At 41.7% G+C, this 18,523-nt stretch overlaps 1 protein-coding gene across 8 annotated transcripts in view; it reads right to left on the reverse strand.

The window, feature by feature from the left end:
• Nucleotides 1-18,523, reverse strand: part of C1QTNF3 (C1q and TNF related 3) — a 29,697-nt gene that overhangs the window by 6,381 nt on the left and 4,793 nt on the right. For 6 of the 8 annotated variants that reach the window (XM_029910894.1, XM_029910893.1, XM_029910896.1 and 3 more), the window contains exons 2-6: nt 16,582-16,693; nt 12,277-12,431; nt 8,559-8,688; nt 6,666-6,765; nt 3,574-3,729 (exon numbers count right to left, since the gene is read on the reverse strand). In XM_029910894.1, the coding sequence (XP_029766754.1) occupies nt 3,574-3,729; nt 6,666-6,765; nt 8,559-8,688; nt 12,277-12,431; nt 16,582-16,693 (653 nt within the window). Of the gene's footprint in view, nt 1-3,260; nt 3,730-6,665; nt 6,766-8,558; nt 8,689-12,276; nt 12,432-16,581; nt 16,694-18,523 lie in introns of those variants that run through there. The other 2 variants (XM_024203066.2, XM_024203068.2) reach the window with 1 other exon arrangement.

Genomic DNA, 18,523 nt, shown 5'->3' on the forward strand with positions numbered 1-18,523 from the left:
AGGAACAGACATAATGGGCTTCATCTGCAGCAAGGGAGATTTAGGAGAGTTATTAGGAAAAACTTCTAGCTATAAGGATAGTTAAGCACTGGAATTGGTTACCAGGGACATTGTGGAATCCTCGTGATTGGAGGATTTTAAGAAGAGGTTAGACAAACACCTATCTGGGATGGTCTAGGTATACTTAGGCCTGCCTCGGTGCAAGGGGATGAATTAAATGATCTCAGAAGGCCTCTTCCAGACCTTCATTTCTATCATGTATGATTTTCATACATAACAAAGAAGTTGAATTGTACTTGAAGTGCAAAATGCATCTCTACTTTAACTATGAAGCTGCAAGCTGTGCCTCCATATTACAGTTTGTCAGAGACTTTTGGGGACCTGATTCTCTGTTGCCCTGCACCTTGTATTAGTGTTCACTTTGCATGGTGTCAATGCAAAATTGGTGTAAAATTATATCAAATCAGAATGGTAGGGCTTGATTCTCATTTACACTAATGCCACTTTACACCCCTTTGGCAAAGTAAACGGGACTTAAAATGAGTGTAAATGTAATTTATGCCCATTTTAAGACCCTGGTACACTGCCAGTGCAGCACCAGTGGCCTTGATGTAAATGAGTGTCACACCCATAGTTTTAAATCTATTTTGCATTCACTTTGCACAGGTGTATACAACTATACAGAATGCAGGGTAATGGAGAATCAGGCGTTGGGTATTTAAATTTGTTTTGACCCTTAACACTGCCTTTGTGCAGTCCACAAGTTAAATGAAGGCTTAGGAGAATGTACTGAGAATATACACCTCTACCCCGATATAACGCGATCCGATATAACATGAATTCGGATATAACGCGGTAAAGCAGCGCTCCGGGGGGGCGGGGCTGCGCACTCTGGCGGATCAAAGCAAATTTGATACAACGCGGTTTCACCTATAACGCAGTAAGATTTTTTTGGCACCCGAGGACAGCGTTATATTGGGGTAGAGGTGTATGTTATTATCTCTTAAAGGTTAATGTACTTAAGCTGTTTTCATGTAACATAGTAAATATAGATATAAATAACCCATTATAATTTTGTGACTATTAGTCTTTATTAGGTAAATGTATGTATAACAAAGTAAGCAAACATTCTTAACACAACCAGAAAATGAATTTTCAACAAACACAAAGGATTTTCATACCATGAGAGTTAATGCATGTAGCCATATATCACATGTGCCTAATGTACTTATTCCAAAAGAATAAGATTAATATGATTTTGTGGTATGATTTTTTTAAATTTTAAGGCATGCCAAAATATTACCAAAATACTATCTTAAAATAATATGGTTTTAGATTATGAAAACTCTTCTTGGTACAACACTGCACTAAATACACAGAAAAAACCTAAAGTTATTAGATGATAATTAATTAAAATCCATATTTTGTCAGTGTTTGCTGCACAAAAATAAAAATAATGAAGATCTTATTGTTCAAGTATCAAAATATTTTCCCATTTTAAAAAGGCAGTTTACATAGACTAGGAATGAGTACAAGGATATTTAAATACAGAGGTCAGATTTTAAATTCATTAATCTATTGTACTGGTATTGGTAATCACTATCCTATAAAAGACGTTCTAAGGAATATTGGTAGGATTCAGAATTTACCCTCATACTAATCCCACCTGCTTGCTATATATTAGTGGCGCCTTACATCTGTTGCAAATCACCAGTTAAGATGCTTACCCTTTCATCAATGTGGAAGAAGAGCCAGGGCCGCCCAGAGGATTCAGGGGGCCTAGGGCAAAGCAATTTCGGGGGCCCCTTCCATAAAAAAGAGTTGCACTACTATAAAATACTATATTCTTGTGGGGGCCCCTCCGGGGCCGGGGGCCTGGGGCAAATTGCCCCACTTGCCCCCCCCCCCCCTTTGGGTGGCCCTGAGAAGAGCTGGAACATGCAGAAAAACCATGTATTCAGACATCATTATTACATTAGCCCGTTTGGAACTGCTAGTAAGTTTTAAAATAAAAAGTTAAGGGTAACACAGGATTTCAGGTAATGTAAACTTGAAGAACGGAGGGCAAGTGTTAATGTTTATGAAGACTGTGGAATAACAAAAATGGGCAGAGCCAGGCGTAGTGTGGCCAGGTCTGAACCAGCTAAAGTTTCAATTTATCAGCTAAATACTATACTAATGTAGCTACTTGTTTGCTATACCACAATGTCTTTCCTGAAATACTGGATCCTTGAGGCATAACTTCCAGAAAAGACTGTGAGGAAAATGGTAAGTAAACTTGAGGGTATTAAAATGTACATCCTTTTAAGAGCTCCATGAGATATCTGCTTCTCTAGCTCATGGTGCTGTTTGAGCATTCCAGACATCTCTGGCAATATGCCCCTGTCCTGAAATCTAGTACCCTGCTGTACCAGGTTTCATAGATTGGAAGGCCAGAAAAGACCATTATGATCATTTAGGGGTTCTCAATCTTTTTCTCTCTGAGGCTCCCCCCAACATGCTATAAAAACTCCACGGCCCACCTGTGCCACAACAGCTGTTTTTCTGCATATAAAAGCCAGGGCTCGCATTAGGGGGTATCAAGCAGGGCAATTGCCTAAGGCCCCACACCACAGGGGACCCCATGAAGCTAAGTTGCTCAGGCTTTCGCTTCAGTCCTGGGTGGCGAGTCTTAGGGCCCCGGGCTTCAGCACTGCACAGCGCAGCTTCAGCTTTCTGTCCTGGGCCCCAATGAGTTTAATGCCGGCCCTGCTTGGCAGATGCCCTGAAACCTGCTCGTGGCCCCGCAGGGGGCCCTGGACTGGACCCCTGGTTGAGAACTGCAGATCTAATCTTACCTTCTACATAACACAGGCCAAAGAACCTCTGCCTTGAGCTGCTCTTAAGCTAAGAAATCCGACCATTGCATTTTTTTCCTGAAGCAGGTAAATTCATACTAGAAAACTATACTAAAGTCACCAAGATCATCTTAAAAAGGTTCAAGAGGGTGGGGCAATCACCTGAATCCCTAAATACCTTTTTTTTCACATTTTTTCTATTTGTAAAAGTTTTTCTATAGCCTGTTCCTCTAAATCCCCTATCACCTGAAGCTGAGCCGACTCAGTTATTCACAGCCAGTTTCCATGGAGGACTGAATAAATGAATGAATAAAGGACTATGAATTAAGGATTGTACAGTTCCTGACATACTGAACAAAATCTATCTATACACCAAATTTGGGTCAAACTGCCCAAACCACTTTCTAAATCATTTCTTTAAAACCTTTTTTCCACCTGGTTTTTTGATTTTGGGGTTTTTTTTGTTATTTTATTTTTATTTTTTTGGCTCCCCCAATAGAAACATGTAACGATCCATTAGGTGCAACCCAGGTGACAATGTACCTTCAGAGAAATAGCATCTATGTCATTTACCCAATGTGTTCAGCACCTCTGATACATGAATACCAACATAATGCATCGGGATAAGCTTTCCTGATCTTACCATGTTGAAATGTTGTGCCACAGACCAGGGAAAAAAACAGAACAGCTTGAAAAAAAAAAGCTGCCTAAATGTGCACTTTTTTTTTTTTTTTACTTTGTTTCAAAAAGAAGAAACCCAGCAAAGGTGGAGAAACGCTGATGATCTCCATGGAGTGCTCCATTCCCCATTCGCAGCCAAACTTCATCTCCCTTGGCAAGTTTTAGCACTGCACTGTTTCCTGATGTGTCAGCTTTTCCTTTTGATTCATAGCTAAAAATGAATATTTTACGAAGAGTTAAGCTTTTCTTTTGTCAACAATGATCAAGTAAGTCACCTAAAAGAAAATGCTAAGCCTAAAAAACTCATTGTTTTGCTCAGTATATTATGTTTTAAATTGTAAATCAAGGCAGGGTTGACAAGCAGGTATTGAGTCAGACAGAAGAAGTTTATTCAATTGTCTCGCAGTTGGCTATGTAAATTAAGCACTGTAGGCCAACACCATGAAAGCCAAATCTACTAAACAGGGGAAAGGGGAAGTACTGGCAATTGTCTTGGGGGGCAGAGAGGAAATGAACCTTGAAGAATATAAATAGAATGTAGTGTGACATTTTGGCACCCATTCACTAAGGAAAGTCTGGAAAGAGAAGAGGAGGTTCATGAGTGCTTGGATCCTGGTTTGACTGAAAACCAGCTAGTTCTGCAAAAGACTAAATCCTTGGAGTGAAATTACTTCATTACATTGGAAAGGTAGCTAGTGGTAAGTGGAGACCCAGGTTTACATTTTATGTTTTTGTTTTATAGGTAACCATCTCTGTTTGTATTATCATCACTCACTCTCTCTTAAATCTTAGCCTTTGATAATAAACTTATGACAATAAACAATTTATTGCTTTCACTTTAAGTATATCTCAGTGCTGTTATGTTATACTGGAGCAGATCCTCAGTTGAATTAAACTGGTGGGTGCACTGTTCCTTTGGGGACAGCTTACCTGGTAATTTCTGTGAGTGTCCTGTGGTTAAAGGGGTGGCTACAAGGGAAAGAGGGCTCAGGGATTGAAGTGCACTTATTGTTAACCTGCAAGACAACGTAAGGGCTGGCAGAGCCCCAAGGAGATTGTTTGGGTGGCTAACAATCTGGCAGTGTCTGGGAGCTGACATTCAGTTCAGCACAAGGAAATCTTCTTCTCACTGGAGGTTGAGGGGTAATAAGGTGACTCACAACCCTGGGTACCCTTGGGAAGCATCACAAATGGATCCCCAGATTTCTCACATATCCAGCTATCTACAAAATCTGAACCATATGATGAACAAGTGACTGGGCTCAAAGTCTGTCCTTTTGGATACAGCCAAGGGCTTACGATTCCTGATCGCATGAGTAAAATAAAAACTTCAAAATCTGCTTAGCTGAGATAAATTCTCTGCAATGTGTGACAGGACACGATTAATAGCACCCTGGTCACTGAGGTTGGTGCAGAACTGGGCAGAGTGCAGTCTTAATTGAAGTCAATTAATCAGTTTCTGCTGAGGATTACTGACCCTTGGGTGGCAATTGTTGGGCTAATGAGGCAATTGGCTCAGTAATTGGGAGGATATCAGGAGGAGGAACAGGCAGCAGAGGGAAGCTCAGAGGGTGAGGCTGGGCTAAGGAGAAAAGGCTGCATGGAAGTCTCCTCCTGCTATAAGCCTGCAATATGCTCTGTTATACTTTGCAAGGGAAGAACAAATACACAGGTGCTGAAAGGGTAACAAGCTGGTGTGCATTTGTGGTTAAGAGACCAAGAAAGAGGCCAGGCAATGTGGCACACCAGGTAGTGACCGAGCCACCCTGTGACACAATGACATTATGTACAGGCAGCACTTAGCCTTCTTACTAATCCATAGCACTGTAGCTGAAACCTCATCTCTCTTTAGTATAACTTGCTTTATTGTAACATTCAGTAAGGCTGTCATTTAGATGGCATGTGCATCAGAATCAACCTGGGATGAATATTGTTATTTTAAACTATCACCATATGTTACCATTAGATCACAACCCCAGATCAAAACTGTGACCATTTGGAGAATCTGTCTATGTACAGTGTATAAATTCTGGCTGATGTCAGGATGTGGAATTCACCATTTGCAGACAGGGACTGTAGCAGTCTCTGCCAGACCAGGGACAATAGTCAGACATTAAATCTTCCGTGGTTGCCTATTTGGGTGGAAATGCCTTGAACAAAGGGCTTGGCTGAAGCAGGAAAGTATCCATCAGCAGAATAAAGAAACCAGGTGTTTGAAGGGTGACATATAAACATGAGGACTCAGACAGACACATAGAAAGCTTTGGGCAGGAGAGAGGGGCATGCTTTTGTAGCAGGGGTGTGCTGTTTAAATAAAGGTCCAGCCAAAGTGAGAGAAAACTAACGGACCCATATTGGGGGAAAGGATTCTGAAGAGAATCCATGAGCTTCTGAAGAAGGATCCTGGTACAGCAAAGGACTCCGCTAAGGCCAAAGAACTCTCCACAATTGGTGAGGCCCCCGAGGCAGGGAGATGAGTACAGATGTGCTTGGCTTCACCCATCCCCCATACTGCTAAGTAAAGAGTACTGGTGTTTAGAATCCTGTGTAAAGTCTCTCTGTGTGTCTGTTTGCTTTCGCTATCCCGTGCCCCTGAAGAGTTACATTGTAAACCCAGAGCACCCACATGGCTGCCCTTCTGAAAGAGGGTGTGCTACAGGAAGCCTGAGGGGTCAGCACTGGTCCCAAGGGTTAGGCAGCTGGACTTTGGGGATTCTGCTCTCAGAGGGGGTGCTAAACAGAGGAACTGCACCCCAAGAATTAGCCTAGACTCCCCCAGGAAGGGGCACTGCCTGGACTCTGTTCAGACTCAAGAGGCTTAAAGCACTAGGGGCCCAGTGAGGTGGACTCCAAACAACAGCCTGGGGAGTGTCCAGCCAAAGAGGAACTCTACCAGGGCTCCGTGTATGTGACAAAATCACTAGCTCCTTCCCCAGTGGTGGGGAAATTCTAACCAAGACTGAATTTTAGTCTCAGGCACATCTCTAGTAATGACACACAACTATGGATCTAGGAGGGCAAATGTTCCACAGGCTGTTTCTTTCTGATGTGTTTCATACTACCACGTTCCCTCCAAAATGTGTAGTAAGAACCAACATCCATGCAAATCTGTCTAGCATGGTGAAGAGCACACATCTCTCAACTTACCTATATAAGCTGAAAACTGTATTGCCATTGTGCATGAGGTACACGTACACTTCCTCCACATCCTCATGTTTCATCATGCTGAAGGTGAAGAAATACACCCCTGAAAAAGATATCATGCGCAATATGCATGTGTGTTTTACATAGGGAGGTGATAGGGTACATTCCGCAGACGTGTTTGTTGGTTAGAAAAGAGAGGAGATTTTGCCAAACCCAGGCCTCAGTGAAGTCACTGGGAGTTTTCCCTTTGACTTTAGCCAAACCTAGATTTGATTCAGTCATCTGATTCTCCACTGAGCACAGGGGATCACTGAAGTCAAGTTCCAAATAAATAAATTTACTTAAAAATGGCAGAGCCTTCCCTCCCAGACTGAGAAGAAAATTACTAAAACATCCAGTCCAATGACCTCCCCCATTCCCTTCCCTTTACTATTTCCTTGCTCCTATCAACTCATTGCTTTCCCCTCTTAACACAGTCTCCACAACATACTTTTTAAAAAATGTAGACAAACACGACACATGGCACTAATCACCCTGATCACTTTGTTTGTACACTGTGTCCCCTTAGCTCACCCTTTGTCTTTTTTAGATTTTAGCTCTTCAGGGCAAGGATTGTATCTTTTTCTGTGTTTGAAAGTATCTAGCTATATTGTGGATGCTATTTTGATATAAATAACAAAACACAATCATAAACGATATGGCCTGGAAAATAAAGTACTATATGTGGCACTTTAGAGACTATGGTCCCAATCCTGCTGTGAGTTCTGTTTGGGTAGAGCTCTCAGCCTGGGCAGAGATTGCTGCAGAATCCTGGGCCTGACCTGGAAAAGTTAGCCATGATTTGCATGTGTCAGTGTGGGTGGTAAATTCCATGTATAAACTGTCCTGCAGAGTGAATTTTGTTTTCACTCAGCAATCTGAAGGAAATGACCCAAAGTAATTTCTAATTCCTCATCAGACTTTCATCAGAAATAATTCCTGACTCACTATCATCAGTTAATAATCATTCCCATATTCTTGTGATTTGCACATGTGATCTCCTTCCACTTGCGAGGGACACAGGTATCTACAGGAACCCACTATGACTGACATCACTGTATGGTTCTAGAAAAGAAGTTAAGGATTAAGGACCTGATCCTGCAAACACTTAAGTAGGTGCATAACTTTACTCACATGACTAGCTCCATTAACCTCTAAGGGACACTGTTATGAGTAAAGTTACACATGTGCATAAGTGTCTGTAGGATCAGAGCCAAAACAGGTCCAGAGGGCCGGATTCTTATGTAAGCTACAGCCACTTTTTGCAGCTCTGGCTGTGTAAAGGTGTTTACAGTGAGTGGAAATGTGATTTGCGTCCACTTTAAAGTATAGTTAAAGCAGTACAACTTGTGTATGTAGACCAGGCCACAGTGCAAATGAGAACCAGGCACAGAGAGCAAATGACGTGCTTATTCTTAAAAATTGTCCCTCCAGGGCAGAGGTGACGCACCTTGCCCGGACAGTGTGCTAAAATTTGCACTGCCACCTCCTATGCTCTACTTGTTCTGTAGATAAAAGGAAGTCAACAGTTTCTACGGCTATAAATTTCCCCCCATGTATAAACTCCAAAGTCGTGTTTTAAAAACTCACCTCAAAAATTTGAACAACAATGAAGACAGATAACAGTTGCTCTTATTTGAAAAATTACTACGTAAAGTTCCCTCAACTTTGTCTTGAACTCCTAACTGCCCCAAACTGAGGCAAAGCCAAGAGTACTTGCAGTTAAATTCTACTCCTAGTGAAGTCAATAGCTAAACTTCCTTTAATTTTAATGGGACCAGATCTTTCTTTTAATCAACATCTGACTGACACTTTCTCAGACAGAAATTTACACTACTTTGCTTTATAAATACTCACCGTTCACTGGGGCACCAAATCTACCAGTCATAACATCAAAGAAGTTTCCAATATTGGTTTCAACACTACTGAAGATTATCCCACTGTTCTGATTGCTGAAATGGGTTGCCATAGAAGCCATGAATGCAATCTATAAAAATATACATCTGATTTAACCAGTGGTTAATGAGCAGGAAAAGGATGAATATAAAAACATGACCTACAGGCTTTTTTCTGACATGTGCAGTATATTTATTTTCCTTACAGAGATGTTCTTTTAGGGTCTGATCCAACTGCCGTTAAACCCCAGTAACAAAACTCCTATTGAATCAATTGCAGGAGGACTAGGCTCCTTAACTTCAATGGAACTATTCATGTGTGTGTATATAAAGTTAAGCACATCATATGGGTAAATGTTTGCAGGTTAGGGCCTTAGTTTTCTATTTCACTTTTACTTTAAAAGCTTAGAGTGATATGATAGAAAAGTTATAATGTAATGTATGGTATTTTAGCATAAACATGATAACATTGGCTTGCGTAGGTTCCTCAAATACATTTAATTCAGTTACTGCTTTTAATTCAATGTTAGCTGTAAATAAGGCTCAGTAAACCCCATACATGTTATTGTGTCTTTCCAGTTACCAATCAGAAATGGCCTAAGCAATTCTGAGGCCATGTGATTAGGGCCTCTCAAGCTGCACTGTCCAAGGTTCAACATTCTTCATCCTCTACCACCTGCTCCAACTTCCTTTGCCATGCTAGCTCAAGCTGCTTGGATGAATATAATGGGATGAAACTAAGAAAAGGGGAAATTTAGATTGAGAAACTTCTTGACAGTGAGATATATTAGGCTGTGGAAGAATGTTCCAAGGGAAGTGGTGGATGTCCCCTCATTTGGGAGATTTCAAACTACGCTGGACAAGATACTAGAAAACGACTATTTTGCCTAGGCAGGGAAATGAGCCGTCTCTTAGTTTCTGTGATCTCAAGGCAGCTTGGGACAGTGGACAGGGCATAGGACTGAGAGTCAGGAGACCCTGGGTCCTAGAAGGCTACAAACTTGCTAGGCAAAACACTTAACTTCTGTGAAGTGCTTTGAGACATATAGATAAGCGCTAAGTATTTGTTATTAGCATTAAGTCTCATAGGAAAAGGCTGTTTTCATGAGAACATATGAACTAGAACCAGAAAAAAGACCCCTTCAGAATCAAAGAATCAAAACCACAGGAGTAGGTTCAGATCCAGTGACTGAAATCCTAAGCCCCCGCCAGAAATTCAAAGAGGTTCAGTTTGGGCTGATTTCCCTTTTTCCGCATGCATTTGATAGACGGAAAAGCTGGTAAAAGTGAACTCAGTTAAGTTAATGTGTTGATGTGAAGTAGTTACAGAGTGATATTTTATGCAATGGATTAATTTTTGTCCAAATGCCATTTGAAATTCTAATCAGCTCTAATCTGTTCTTCTGGAGCTAACCAGAAAAGCAAAAAATAATGCCTTTCATCCACCTTGTCTCGTTTCAACATAGCAGATCAGAAATGGATTCATTCTCTTTTAAAATAGTCCTGGTTTTAAAAGTATTATATATGGAAACATTTTCCCCTTTTCCTCCTACCCCTCCAACATTCCAAAGCATAATCTAGTTTTAGAAACTATAGGCTATATTGGGCTGATACTTTTTAAGCAAAACGATTTGTTACAAGCAATGGGGAAATTCTACTTAAAAACTGATGGCATGATATTCAGTTATTCATCAACGTTTTCAATTACCACCAAAACATATACATTGGTAACAGTTCTGATAGCTAACTTCAAAGTTAGAAAAATACCCAGAAGGAAAATAATTGTAAGAAGGATGTTTTTCAAATCATTCTACCATAAAATTCCTCCCAGCTAATGATCTTTATAAGCATTCTCCAGCTATTTTGCTGTGTTACAAATGTCAATTAGTTTTGGAAACATTTTCAAGCTGCATTTTATTCAGTATAAGAACTCTATCTTGATGCAACATTATGACTGAGAATTTAATTACAGAAAATTAAAAGTTATTGCCACTACACTGCACATATGTAGCAATTTGTACTGGTGTATTTGCTGTTAATTTTCATATCTTTTATGTATATGCAAAAACATAACTGAGTTATGGTTGTTGTGGAACCATAACTTTGAATTAAAGATGGGCCCAGATTACAAAGTTTGGGTCTGTAAACTCATCAAACTACTTTTTCCCCCCCAAAGTTAGGGAATGTTTGTGTCTAGGTTCCTTTTGTATATTCTGCTTAATCCCTTCAGTGGTGCACCGGGCTTGTGCTGGCCATGCTGCAGGAAACAGTGTTGGTGATACTGGATCATAAAGATGATAGATGCTCTTAAGGCACTTAGGCCCAGATTTTTAAAGGAATTTCAGCCTTGCTCCTCTGAGCACTGCAAGGCTGAGGTGATTTAGACAGCTATGTCCAATTTTCAAAAATGACTTAAGTACTTATGCCCCCAAGGCCCATTGACTTTCAACAAGACTTAGTGCTTGTTTAAATGGTCAGTTAGTGTGCAGCAAACTGAGGTGTAAATCTACAGTGACTAGCGTGCTGTCCACTATGTGTGTGGACTCTGCTACTGCACACTAAAAGTTTCCTAGTGCACTTTGATCTACTCCAGGAGTAGGTCAGTGTGCGCTAGAGAACTTTTAGTGTGCAGCAGCAGAGTTCACACAGTTAGTGCATGGCATGGCGGTGCATTGTTTACCCCTCAACTTGCCACTTCTCCATATACACAAGCCCTCAGGCTCCTAAGGCACTTTTGAAAATGAACGTAGCCATCTACACTGGGAATTTCAAAGCGCTGTCGTGGGAACGGTCCCGCGGCAGCACTTTGAAGAGCGAGTGTGGTCGCGTGCGAGCGCCCGGAGAGAGCTCTCCCAGCGCTCCTGGTAATCCACCTCCATGAGGGGATTAGCTCCAAGTGCTGAGAGCATGTCTCCCAGTGCTCGGAGCCTGTTTACACTAGCGCTTTAAAGCGCTCAGACTTGCTGCGCTCAGGGGGGTGATTTTTCACCCCCCTGAGCTAGCATGTTACAGCGCTATAAAATATAAGCGTAGACAAGCCCTAAGTCACTTTAGGCACATAAATAGTCCTAAAATTTGGCCCTAAAATGCAGATAGGTGCTTAGTGGGATTTTCAAAAGTGCCTAGATGCTTTTGATAATCCCATTAGGGGCATAACTGCATCTTTAGGCATTTAAATACCTTTAAATATCTGTCCCTTATGCCTTGAAACACTGACTGGAGTAGCCACCTAAATAACTGTAAAAGTCTGGACCCTGGTACCTCTTGTTTTGGGGGGTTTTTTAACATGAACCAGAAAGTGCACCAATATGTATTTGATGCATGTTAATAAAAATGTGATTGTGTCATTTACTGTTCTTTTATCATGTGCACATTACATGAAAACTGGCAATAAACAGCTATTCCAGTTGGAGGGGTTTATCCTCTGTCCAAAAAACATTTATCTGTTTGCTTTTTACAATAAAGATAGATCATGACCTGGCAACACTTTTTCAGGATGACTCTGGCAATACTTGCAGGACATGTTTCTTAATAATGACAAATAGTGTGTATATCACACCATACTTCTTGTTGTTCAGTTACAAGTGGGCTTGATCTAGAACTGTATTGTGGTAATTGGGTGCTGTCTTTGAGAGGGGAAAGAAAGCTATACTGTAAAACACATGCTAAAGACTTTGTACCTGAAGCTCCGGTGGAATCCCAGGGTAACCCTTCTCTCCTTTTGGTCCATGATGGCCACGGTCTCCCCTTGGTCCCAGGTCCCCTTTGTCTCCTTTGTCACCTTTGGTTCCTTCATTGCCAGGTGCTCCATTATTTCCATTGTTTCCATGATTTCCTTTAAACAATCAAAGCTTTCTGATCAGTTCAAATAATCTCTCTCTCTCTCTGTCTCTCAAATCATATCTATGACAAGGTGCTTCCCTTCCCACCCCCGCTCTATAACAAAACCTCTTTTCAGTATAATAAGACCCACTTTTAGATACCAAGAAATAAAAAATGGCTAGGGGGCTAACCTGGTGGATTTAAGAGATTTTAGGATTTTGGCGGGGGACTTTAAAAAAGGAAGTGCAAACACCTTTAAGGAATAAGGATCATGTGACTTAGGTGCTGGTGTATAAAATGCAGACTTTTCAGGCCATTGCTTGATTTTAGTGCTAGCTCTTAATAGTAGAGGACCTGGGGACTGCTAGGGAACAGAGTGTTGCAGGGCTGTCAAAAGTAAAGGTGGTTTGGTAGTTGAGTACACTGAACAGTTTGGATTGGTTTGGATTTTCCCTTTGAATAAAGGCTCGCTGTTTGAACGGCTGTGTTTTTCCTCAAAGTAACCCCGAGAAGCAGCTTAATAGCCTTCTAATGCATCTGCACAATCAAAAGTGATTTGGGCAAAGAATTAGGTGGTCTTCGGGGAGTTTTTCACAGGCCAGCTAATGCAGCCAATTCTGTCTGTGTTTCAGTCTATGGTTGACTAGTTAGGTTTGAAAAAGCTGCTTACGTTACTTTAGATAAGTGTAGGAAAAGGCCAAGGATCCATGTGTGACGGGTCTGAAGCCATTGTCCACATGGAATCTTGCATGTCTCCAGGAAGACTTCTTATGTGGATTGGAGCATTCCAAGATGCATTGTTCCCCAGGTGTTTCCTGATCAGGTACTTAACCTGGCGAATTCCTTCCTAAAGAAGCTGACCAAATGCCTCCCAAAGCTTACTTAGAAACCAAGCCAGCATACAGACCATATCCTTAACCTCAAGTAGAAAATGATATATATATGTACAAATACGATGAATAGATATAGTAGACCATAACCTTTACGGAGATATGTTACCTGGCACAGGCAGCACCAAACATATTCCAGTTATGTCATACATACATTTATAAGCACCCCCTCCCCATAAAGCCTTATGGGATACACTGTCACACCATGATGAAACTCTGCTGATTTAATTTCAAAATGATAACAGTCCCCCTTACATGGACAGTAACTGCTATTTGGAATAATATCCTACACTTCCCAATATTTACTTGAGAAATTGCTGGTATACTGAGCAACCATCTATGGCAACTGACAAGAAAGCAAGACAAAAACACCATATCTGTGGATGAACGCTTTTCACAAAGCAGTCACTCTATATCTGACCTCTCCCTCCTCATCCTAAAAGGAAACCTGCTCTCACAACTGGGACATGGGCAATCTAACCTAATGGTCAGAGCAGGAGTCAGGCCAGATCAGAGACCAGGAGGTCAGAGTCCAAGACAGGCCAGAGAGCAAAACCGACAGTCAGGAGGCAGGCAGAGGCAGGTCACCCGGAAGTCAGCGGCAGGCAGTGGGAGCAGGTATTGCTGGGGAAGCAGATGTAGGCAGGGGAAACCTAGGTCCATGGAGAACTTCCTGTTCCTATGATTGGTTTAAATAGAATAGCAACAAGAAGAAAGTCAAGGAAAGTGTGGGCCCCTTACTGAATGAGGGAGGCAACCTAGTGACAGAGGATGTGGAAAAAGCTAATATACTCAATGCTTTTTTAGCCTCTGTCTTCACGAACAAGGTCAGCTCCCAGACTACTGCACTGAGCAACACAGCATGGGGAGTGCCACCCAGCCCCTCCCCGCCCACAGCTCTGCTCTGGTCCCGCCCCCAGCCACATCCCTGGCTCCCAGCCCTGCACCTGGCTCTGTCCCCAGCCTCGGTGTGGCTCTGATCCCAGCCCCACTCCAGCCCCCAGCCTCAGCCACTGGCTGCAGCTCTGTTCCCAGACAGGGACTGAGGCTGGGGGTGAGGCCAGGAGCAGAGCTGCACAAGGCCACGGGCCTGGCTGCTGGACCCCACCGCAGCCCAGCTGCAGCTCCGCTCTCACCCTCACCCCCAGCCTCGGCTCCTGGCCATAGCCCCACTCCTGGCCCCAGACCCACCTCCAGCTGCGGCCCCAGTCTCAGCCCCCTTAACCCTGTCTGTGTCTTCCCGGGCCCCCCCTGAGCCGCGGCCCCACTCCGCACCCTGGCTGGGAGGTGCGAGACACTCAAAAGTTTGGAGACCGCTGCTGTAGTATCTGAGTGAATCACAATCTTTAGTATAATTATCCTCACAACACCTCTGTGAGGCAGGGAAATATTATTATCCCCATTCTACATCTGGAGAACTAAAACACAGAATAGCTAAGTGATGTGCCCAAGGTCACAAAGGAAGCCTGATGGAACAGAGACTGGAACCTAGCTCTCCCAAGTCCCACTACAACACCCGAACAACTGGACTGTCCTTTTCCAATGAATGTAACTAATTTATGCATCTTATGAACAAATCTCTGTGGTTGTAGTTCTGTGATAACAGTAGATAAGGCTGTGTGAAACACCAGCACAGATACAGTGACTCCAGTTAGGATTGCATAGGATGTGTTGTAAGTCAACACAGAGTCTGACCCCATAGGGTCTTCTTTTAGTCACATAGGTCCAACCCCCACAGGAGCCAAATAGTCAGATTCTGTGCTAATATCATGCAAGGACACTGATCTAGCTGGTGTGATGGTAAATCAGCACTGAATTTGGCCAAGCTATAGTTTCACATTGGACAAGGGCATAAATAGGTCCATATTGCAAAATACAATCCTGTGTATTTGCAGTATACTGACTGGCACTGGGGGTCGGGGAGGGGTATAATGCAAAACATTGTTCCATCTTCTAAGCTGCTAAATATTTATGACTTTACTTTCCCTAAATACGAAGTCATGTTTCTCTATGAAAAGCCTCACCATGACAGTTCTCCTATGTCTGTAGAGTTATACAGTATTTATGTAGAGTAAAGGGTTGATGGATGATTCACATAATAAATCTTATTTACAACAGGGCTAATGCCAAAAAATTTCAAAGTAACATGTTATTTTTTACATTTTTTGCCAGCCAAAGCTGCTTATTTAAACACTTCATACAACACACACTTCACCATTACTGGAAACTGCTACCACCAGAATATCAACAGTCCGTTTAAAGAAATATTTAATAGGGATACCAGAACCAGAGTTACTGTCAGCAATGTGTAGAAAGAGACAGAAAGAATGAAAGTAGTGAATGAGTAATTAAAAAGAAAAAAGCCAGGCTGTTGCGGCAAGCTACCCAGACTGTGACACAATCCTATATGTACCACAATTGTGTTATAAATCATCTTAATGAAGATAATTGCTAAAGCAAACCTAAACCCACTGGCTGATCACCTTTTCCCCTTCCATATATCTCCCTCTCTTTTCATACCCACACACATACAAACACTGGACCAAATTCTGCTCGTTACTAGAGTGCTGTGTTTTTCTATGCCCAAGAGAAATCATACTCTGGCTGTCAAACTGGTTTTTATTTTACATTAAGAAAGACAAGAAAGAAAGAACAAAAGTGAGTTTTCCCATGGGAGAATACAGGTTTGAGCACTGGCCTGCTAAACACAGGGTTGTGAGTTCAATCTTTGAGGGGGCCATTTAGGGATCTGGGCAAAAATCTGTCTGGCGATTGGTCCTGCTTTGAGCAGGGGGTTGGACTAGATGACCTCCTGAGGTCCCTTCCAACCCTGATATTCTATGATATAAAGTGTGTCTCCTCTGTAAATGTTTGCAGCACATCTGGGGAAGAAATGGCTCCTGTCTCGGAAATTTATAAATCATCCTTTGCAAAACAAAGAAAACAAAAGCAATATCCACCATAGGGCACATCTCCTTAATTTCAGTGGAAGTGTCACTCATATAACAAAGAGCAGAATTTGGCCTACAAGCTATAAGAAACACATCACTTTCATTAATGATGGATCCATTAGAGATTAATTTTATTAGCAATTGGTTTTGATTAGATTGGAACCTAAAACCTGACTCCAAATCCCCACGTAGGTTATGGGAAAGTTTGGATCTGGATCCAAATCCATATCCAAGCTCAGCTGCATGCTTGGGCCAATCTCTGATTTTCACACTCACAATCTGCCGTTAGACTGATCAGAAATCCATCGAGTGACACTTTTACCTGGCATCCCAGCAGGCCCTGGAGGTCCCGGTGGCCCTTGATAGCCTCGAAATCCAAACTCTCCACGGCAGCAGCTACTGCAGTCTGGATGTTGAGGTCCACTTTGAGGAGGCTGAGTGCAAAAACATAGGTTTTAAATTAACCATTCATAGAGTGTATTTGCTATACATACATCTGCATCCTGGTAGCAGGGTCTCCACTATAGCCCCCTGCTTGTACATGCTCACAAGCTTTCTGAACATTTCTCCTTTGAGACTGAAATCTTCCGTGCCTGGTCTCTCCCTAAAGAGGTTGGTTTTGAAATTTTTTCAGTTGTTCTTGAGTTATAACATCATTTTTATATCAGTTTCCCCATTTGAAAAAATATTCTTAAATAAATAAGATCAAGTAACTAAAAAATGATAGAACTTTTAAACTTAGTCTCCAATCATGTATTTTGCTGTATGCAGGCAAACTACAATGCCTGCATGAATTCTCATAGACTTCCGTGGCCCTTGGTGCGGGCATGCTAGCCGGTATGCAAAGAACTGCAGAATCAGGGCCTTAGGCGTCAATGTAGAGAACTTACTCGGCTAAATCTGAAGCAATATGAGGCTGGATTTTCAAAACTGTGTGCACATGTGAAAACTCGAATTCCTGCACGAAAAGTGGATGTGCCTGGCTAAATAAGGGGTTGCAAGTATGTGAGTCAGGCATTTGCAAGAGTATGCAGGCGCATCTGAAAATCTAAACCTCAAATGGAAAGAAAACATTTGGGGCATTTTGTTATATTCTGTGTGTGTGTGTAATGATGGCAATCTTACACAATATGTTATTCATATGATGAGTGCAACGATGTATCAGTAAAAATATACTTAGCATGAGTTATATGCAGCAACATTTATTGTATAAGAAAGTTTGATAACACCGTATATTTTTATAGTGCTTTTCATCCCAAAGGAATTCCAATTTATTTTATGCATACACAAGTGGCTTCACATTCACAGACGTAGATTTAATAACTGCAAAGGGTTCTCATATAAATATTCATATTGATTCAGTAAAATTACAAGGATTGTGATGAGTTAATTGAAGTTGAGCTCCTCCTTTTTCTTTCTGGAAAATAAGCCCCAAATCCACAATCTGCAACTTGAAAGAATAGCAGACCTGGAAAAAAGAAGCCCAAATCCACTAATGATTGGTGGACTTGGCAACCCACTCATGTCAGGTTCTGCAATAAGTGACTTGGGGGAGTTATGTGATTTTCAACCACCTGCAGAAAAAGCTGGCAATTCCCATTGTCATTTGACACTGATGTTCCAAATAGTGCAAAACTCATTTGTAATCTCAACACATAAATGCTCTGCTAGTCTATCAGAATTTTTTTTAAAAATAGCTTCAGACAGACTAATCCTATATTGGAAAAATAATGACTGTGCAATGAGGTAACGCAAAGAAATTCCATCCTGTTACTGAAGTGACAAATGACACAAATTTGGTTCATTTGACTTATGTCATCAGAATCCTTAGTTTTTCCTATATGGCTGTTTGGTTATAAATTCTCTTCTTGTCAATATTTAGATGGGAGATCATAAAGAATTTAAAAAAGGTACTTTAGGAAGTGATTCTTTGGTAGGTGGAACTCTTCTCTCTGACCCAGTTCAGAACCAACCCTTAGCATTGCGCCAGGGGGCAGGCAAGATGCTGTCTGATACATGAATCTGAAGACCTTCTGACACTAGAAATCAATTAAGGATTCTATGGCCTTTTTTATAAGACTAGTTTGTTAGAGCCAGTATCTGAAATTCAGGTTGAATCACTGCAGTCCATTTACCTAAATTCTCTCCAGTTTCAGCTGGAGATGGTATTTTTCACTTCCTGTCAACAACAGTTACGTGTAAGTGCGCAGTGTTGAACCTCTGCTATGGCCATGCAGGAGGTGGTTGCATTTCAGTACTGCAAA

The sequence above is a fragment of the Terrapene carolina genome, unplaced genomic scaffold (genome assembly GCF_002925995.2).
Source record: "Terrapene carolina triunguis isolate 2854851 unplaced genomic scaffold, T_m_triunguis-2.0 Scaffold69, whole genome shotgun sequence".
NCBI classification, from domain to species: Eukaryota; Metazoa; Chordata; order Testudines; family Emydidae; genus Terrapene; species Terrapene triunguis.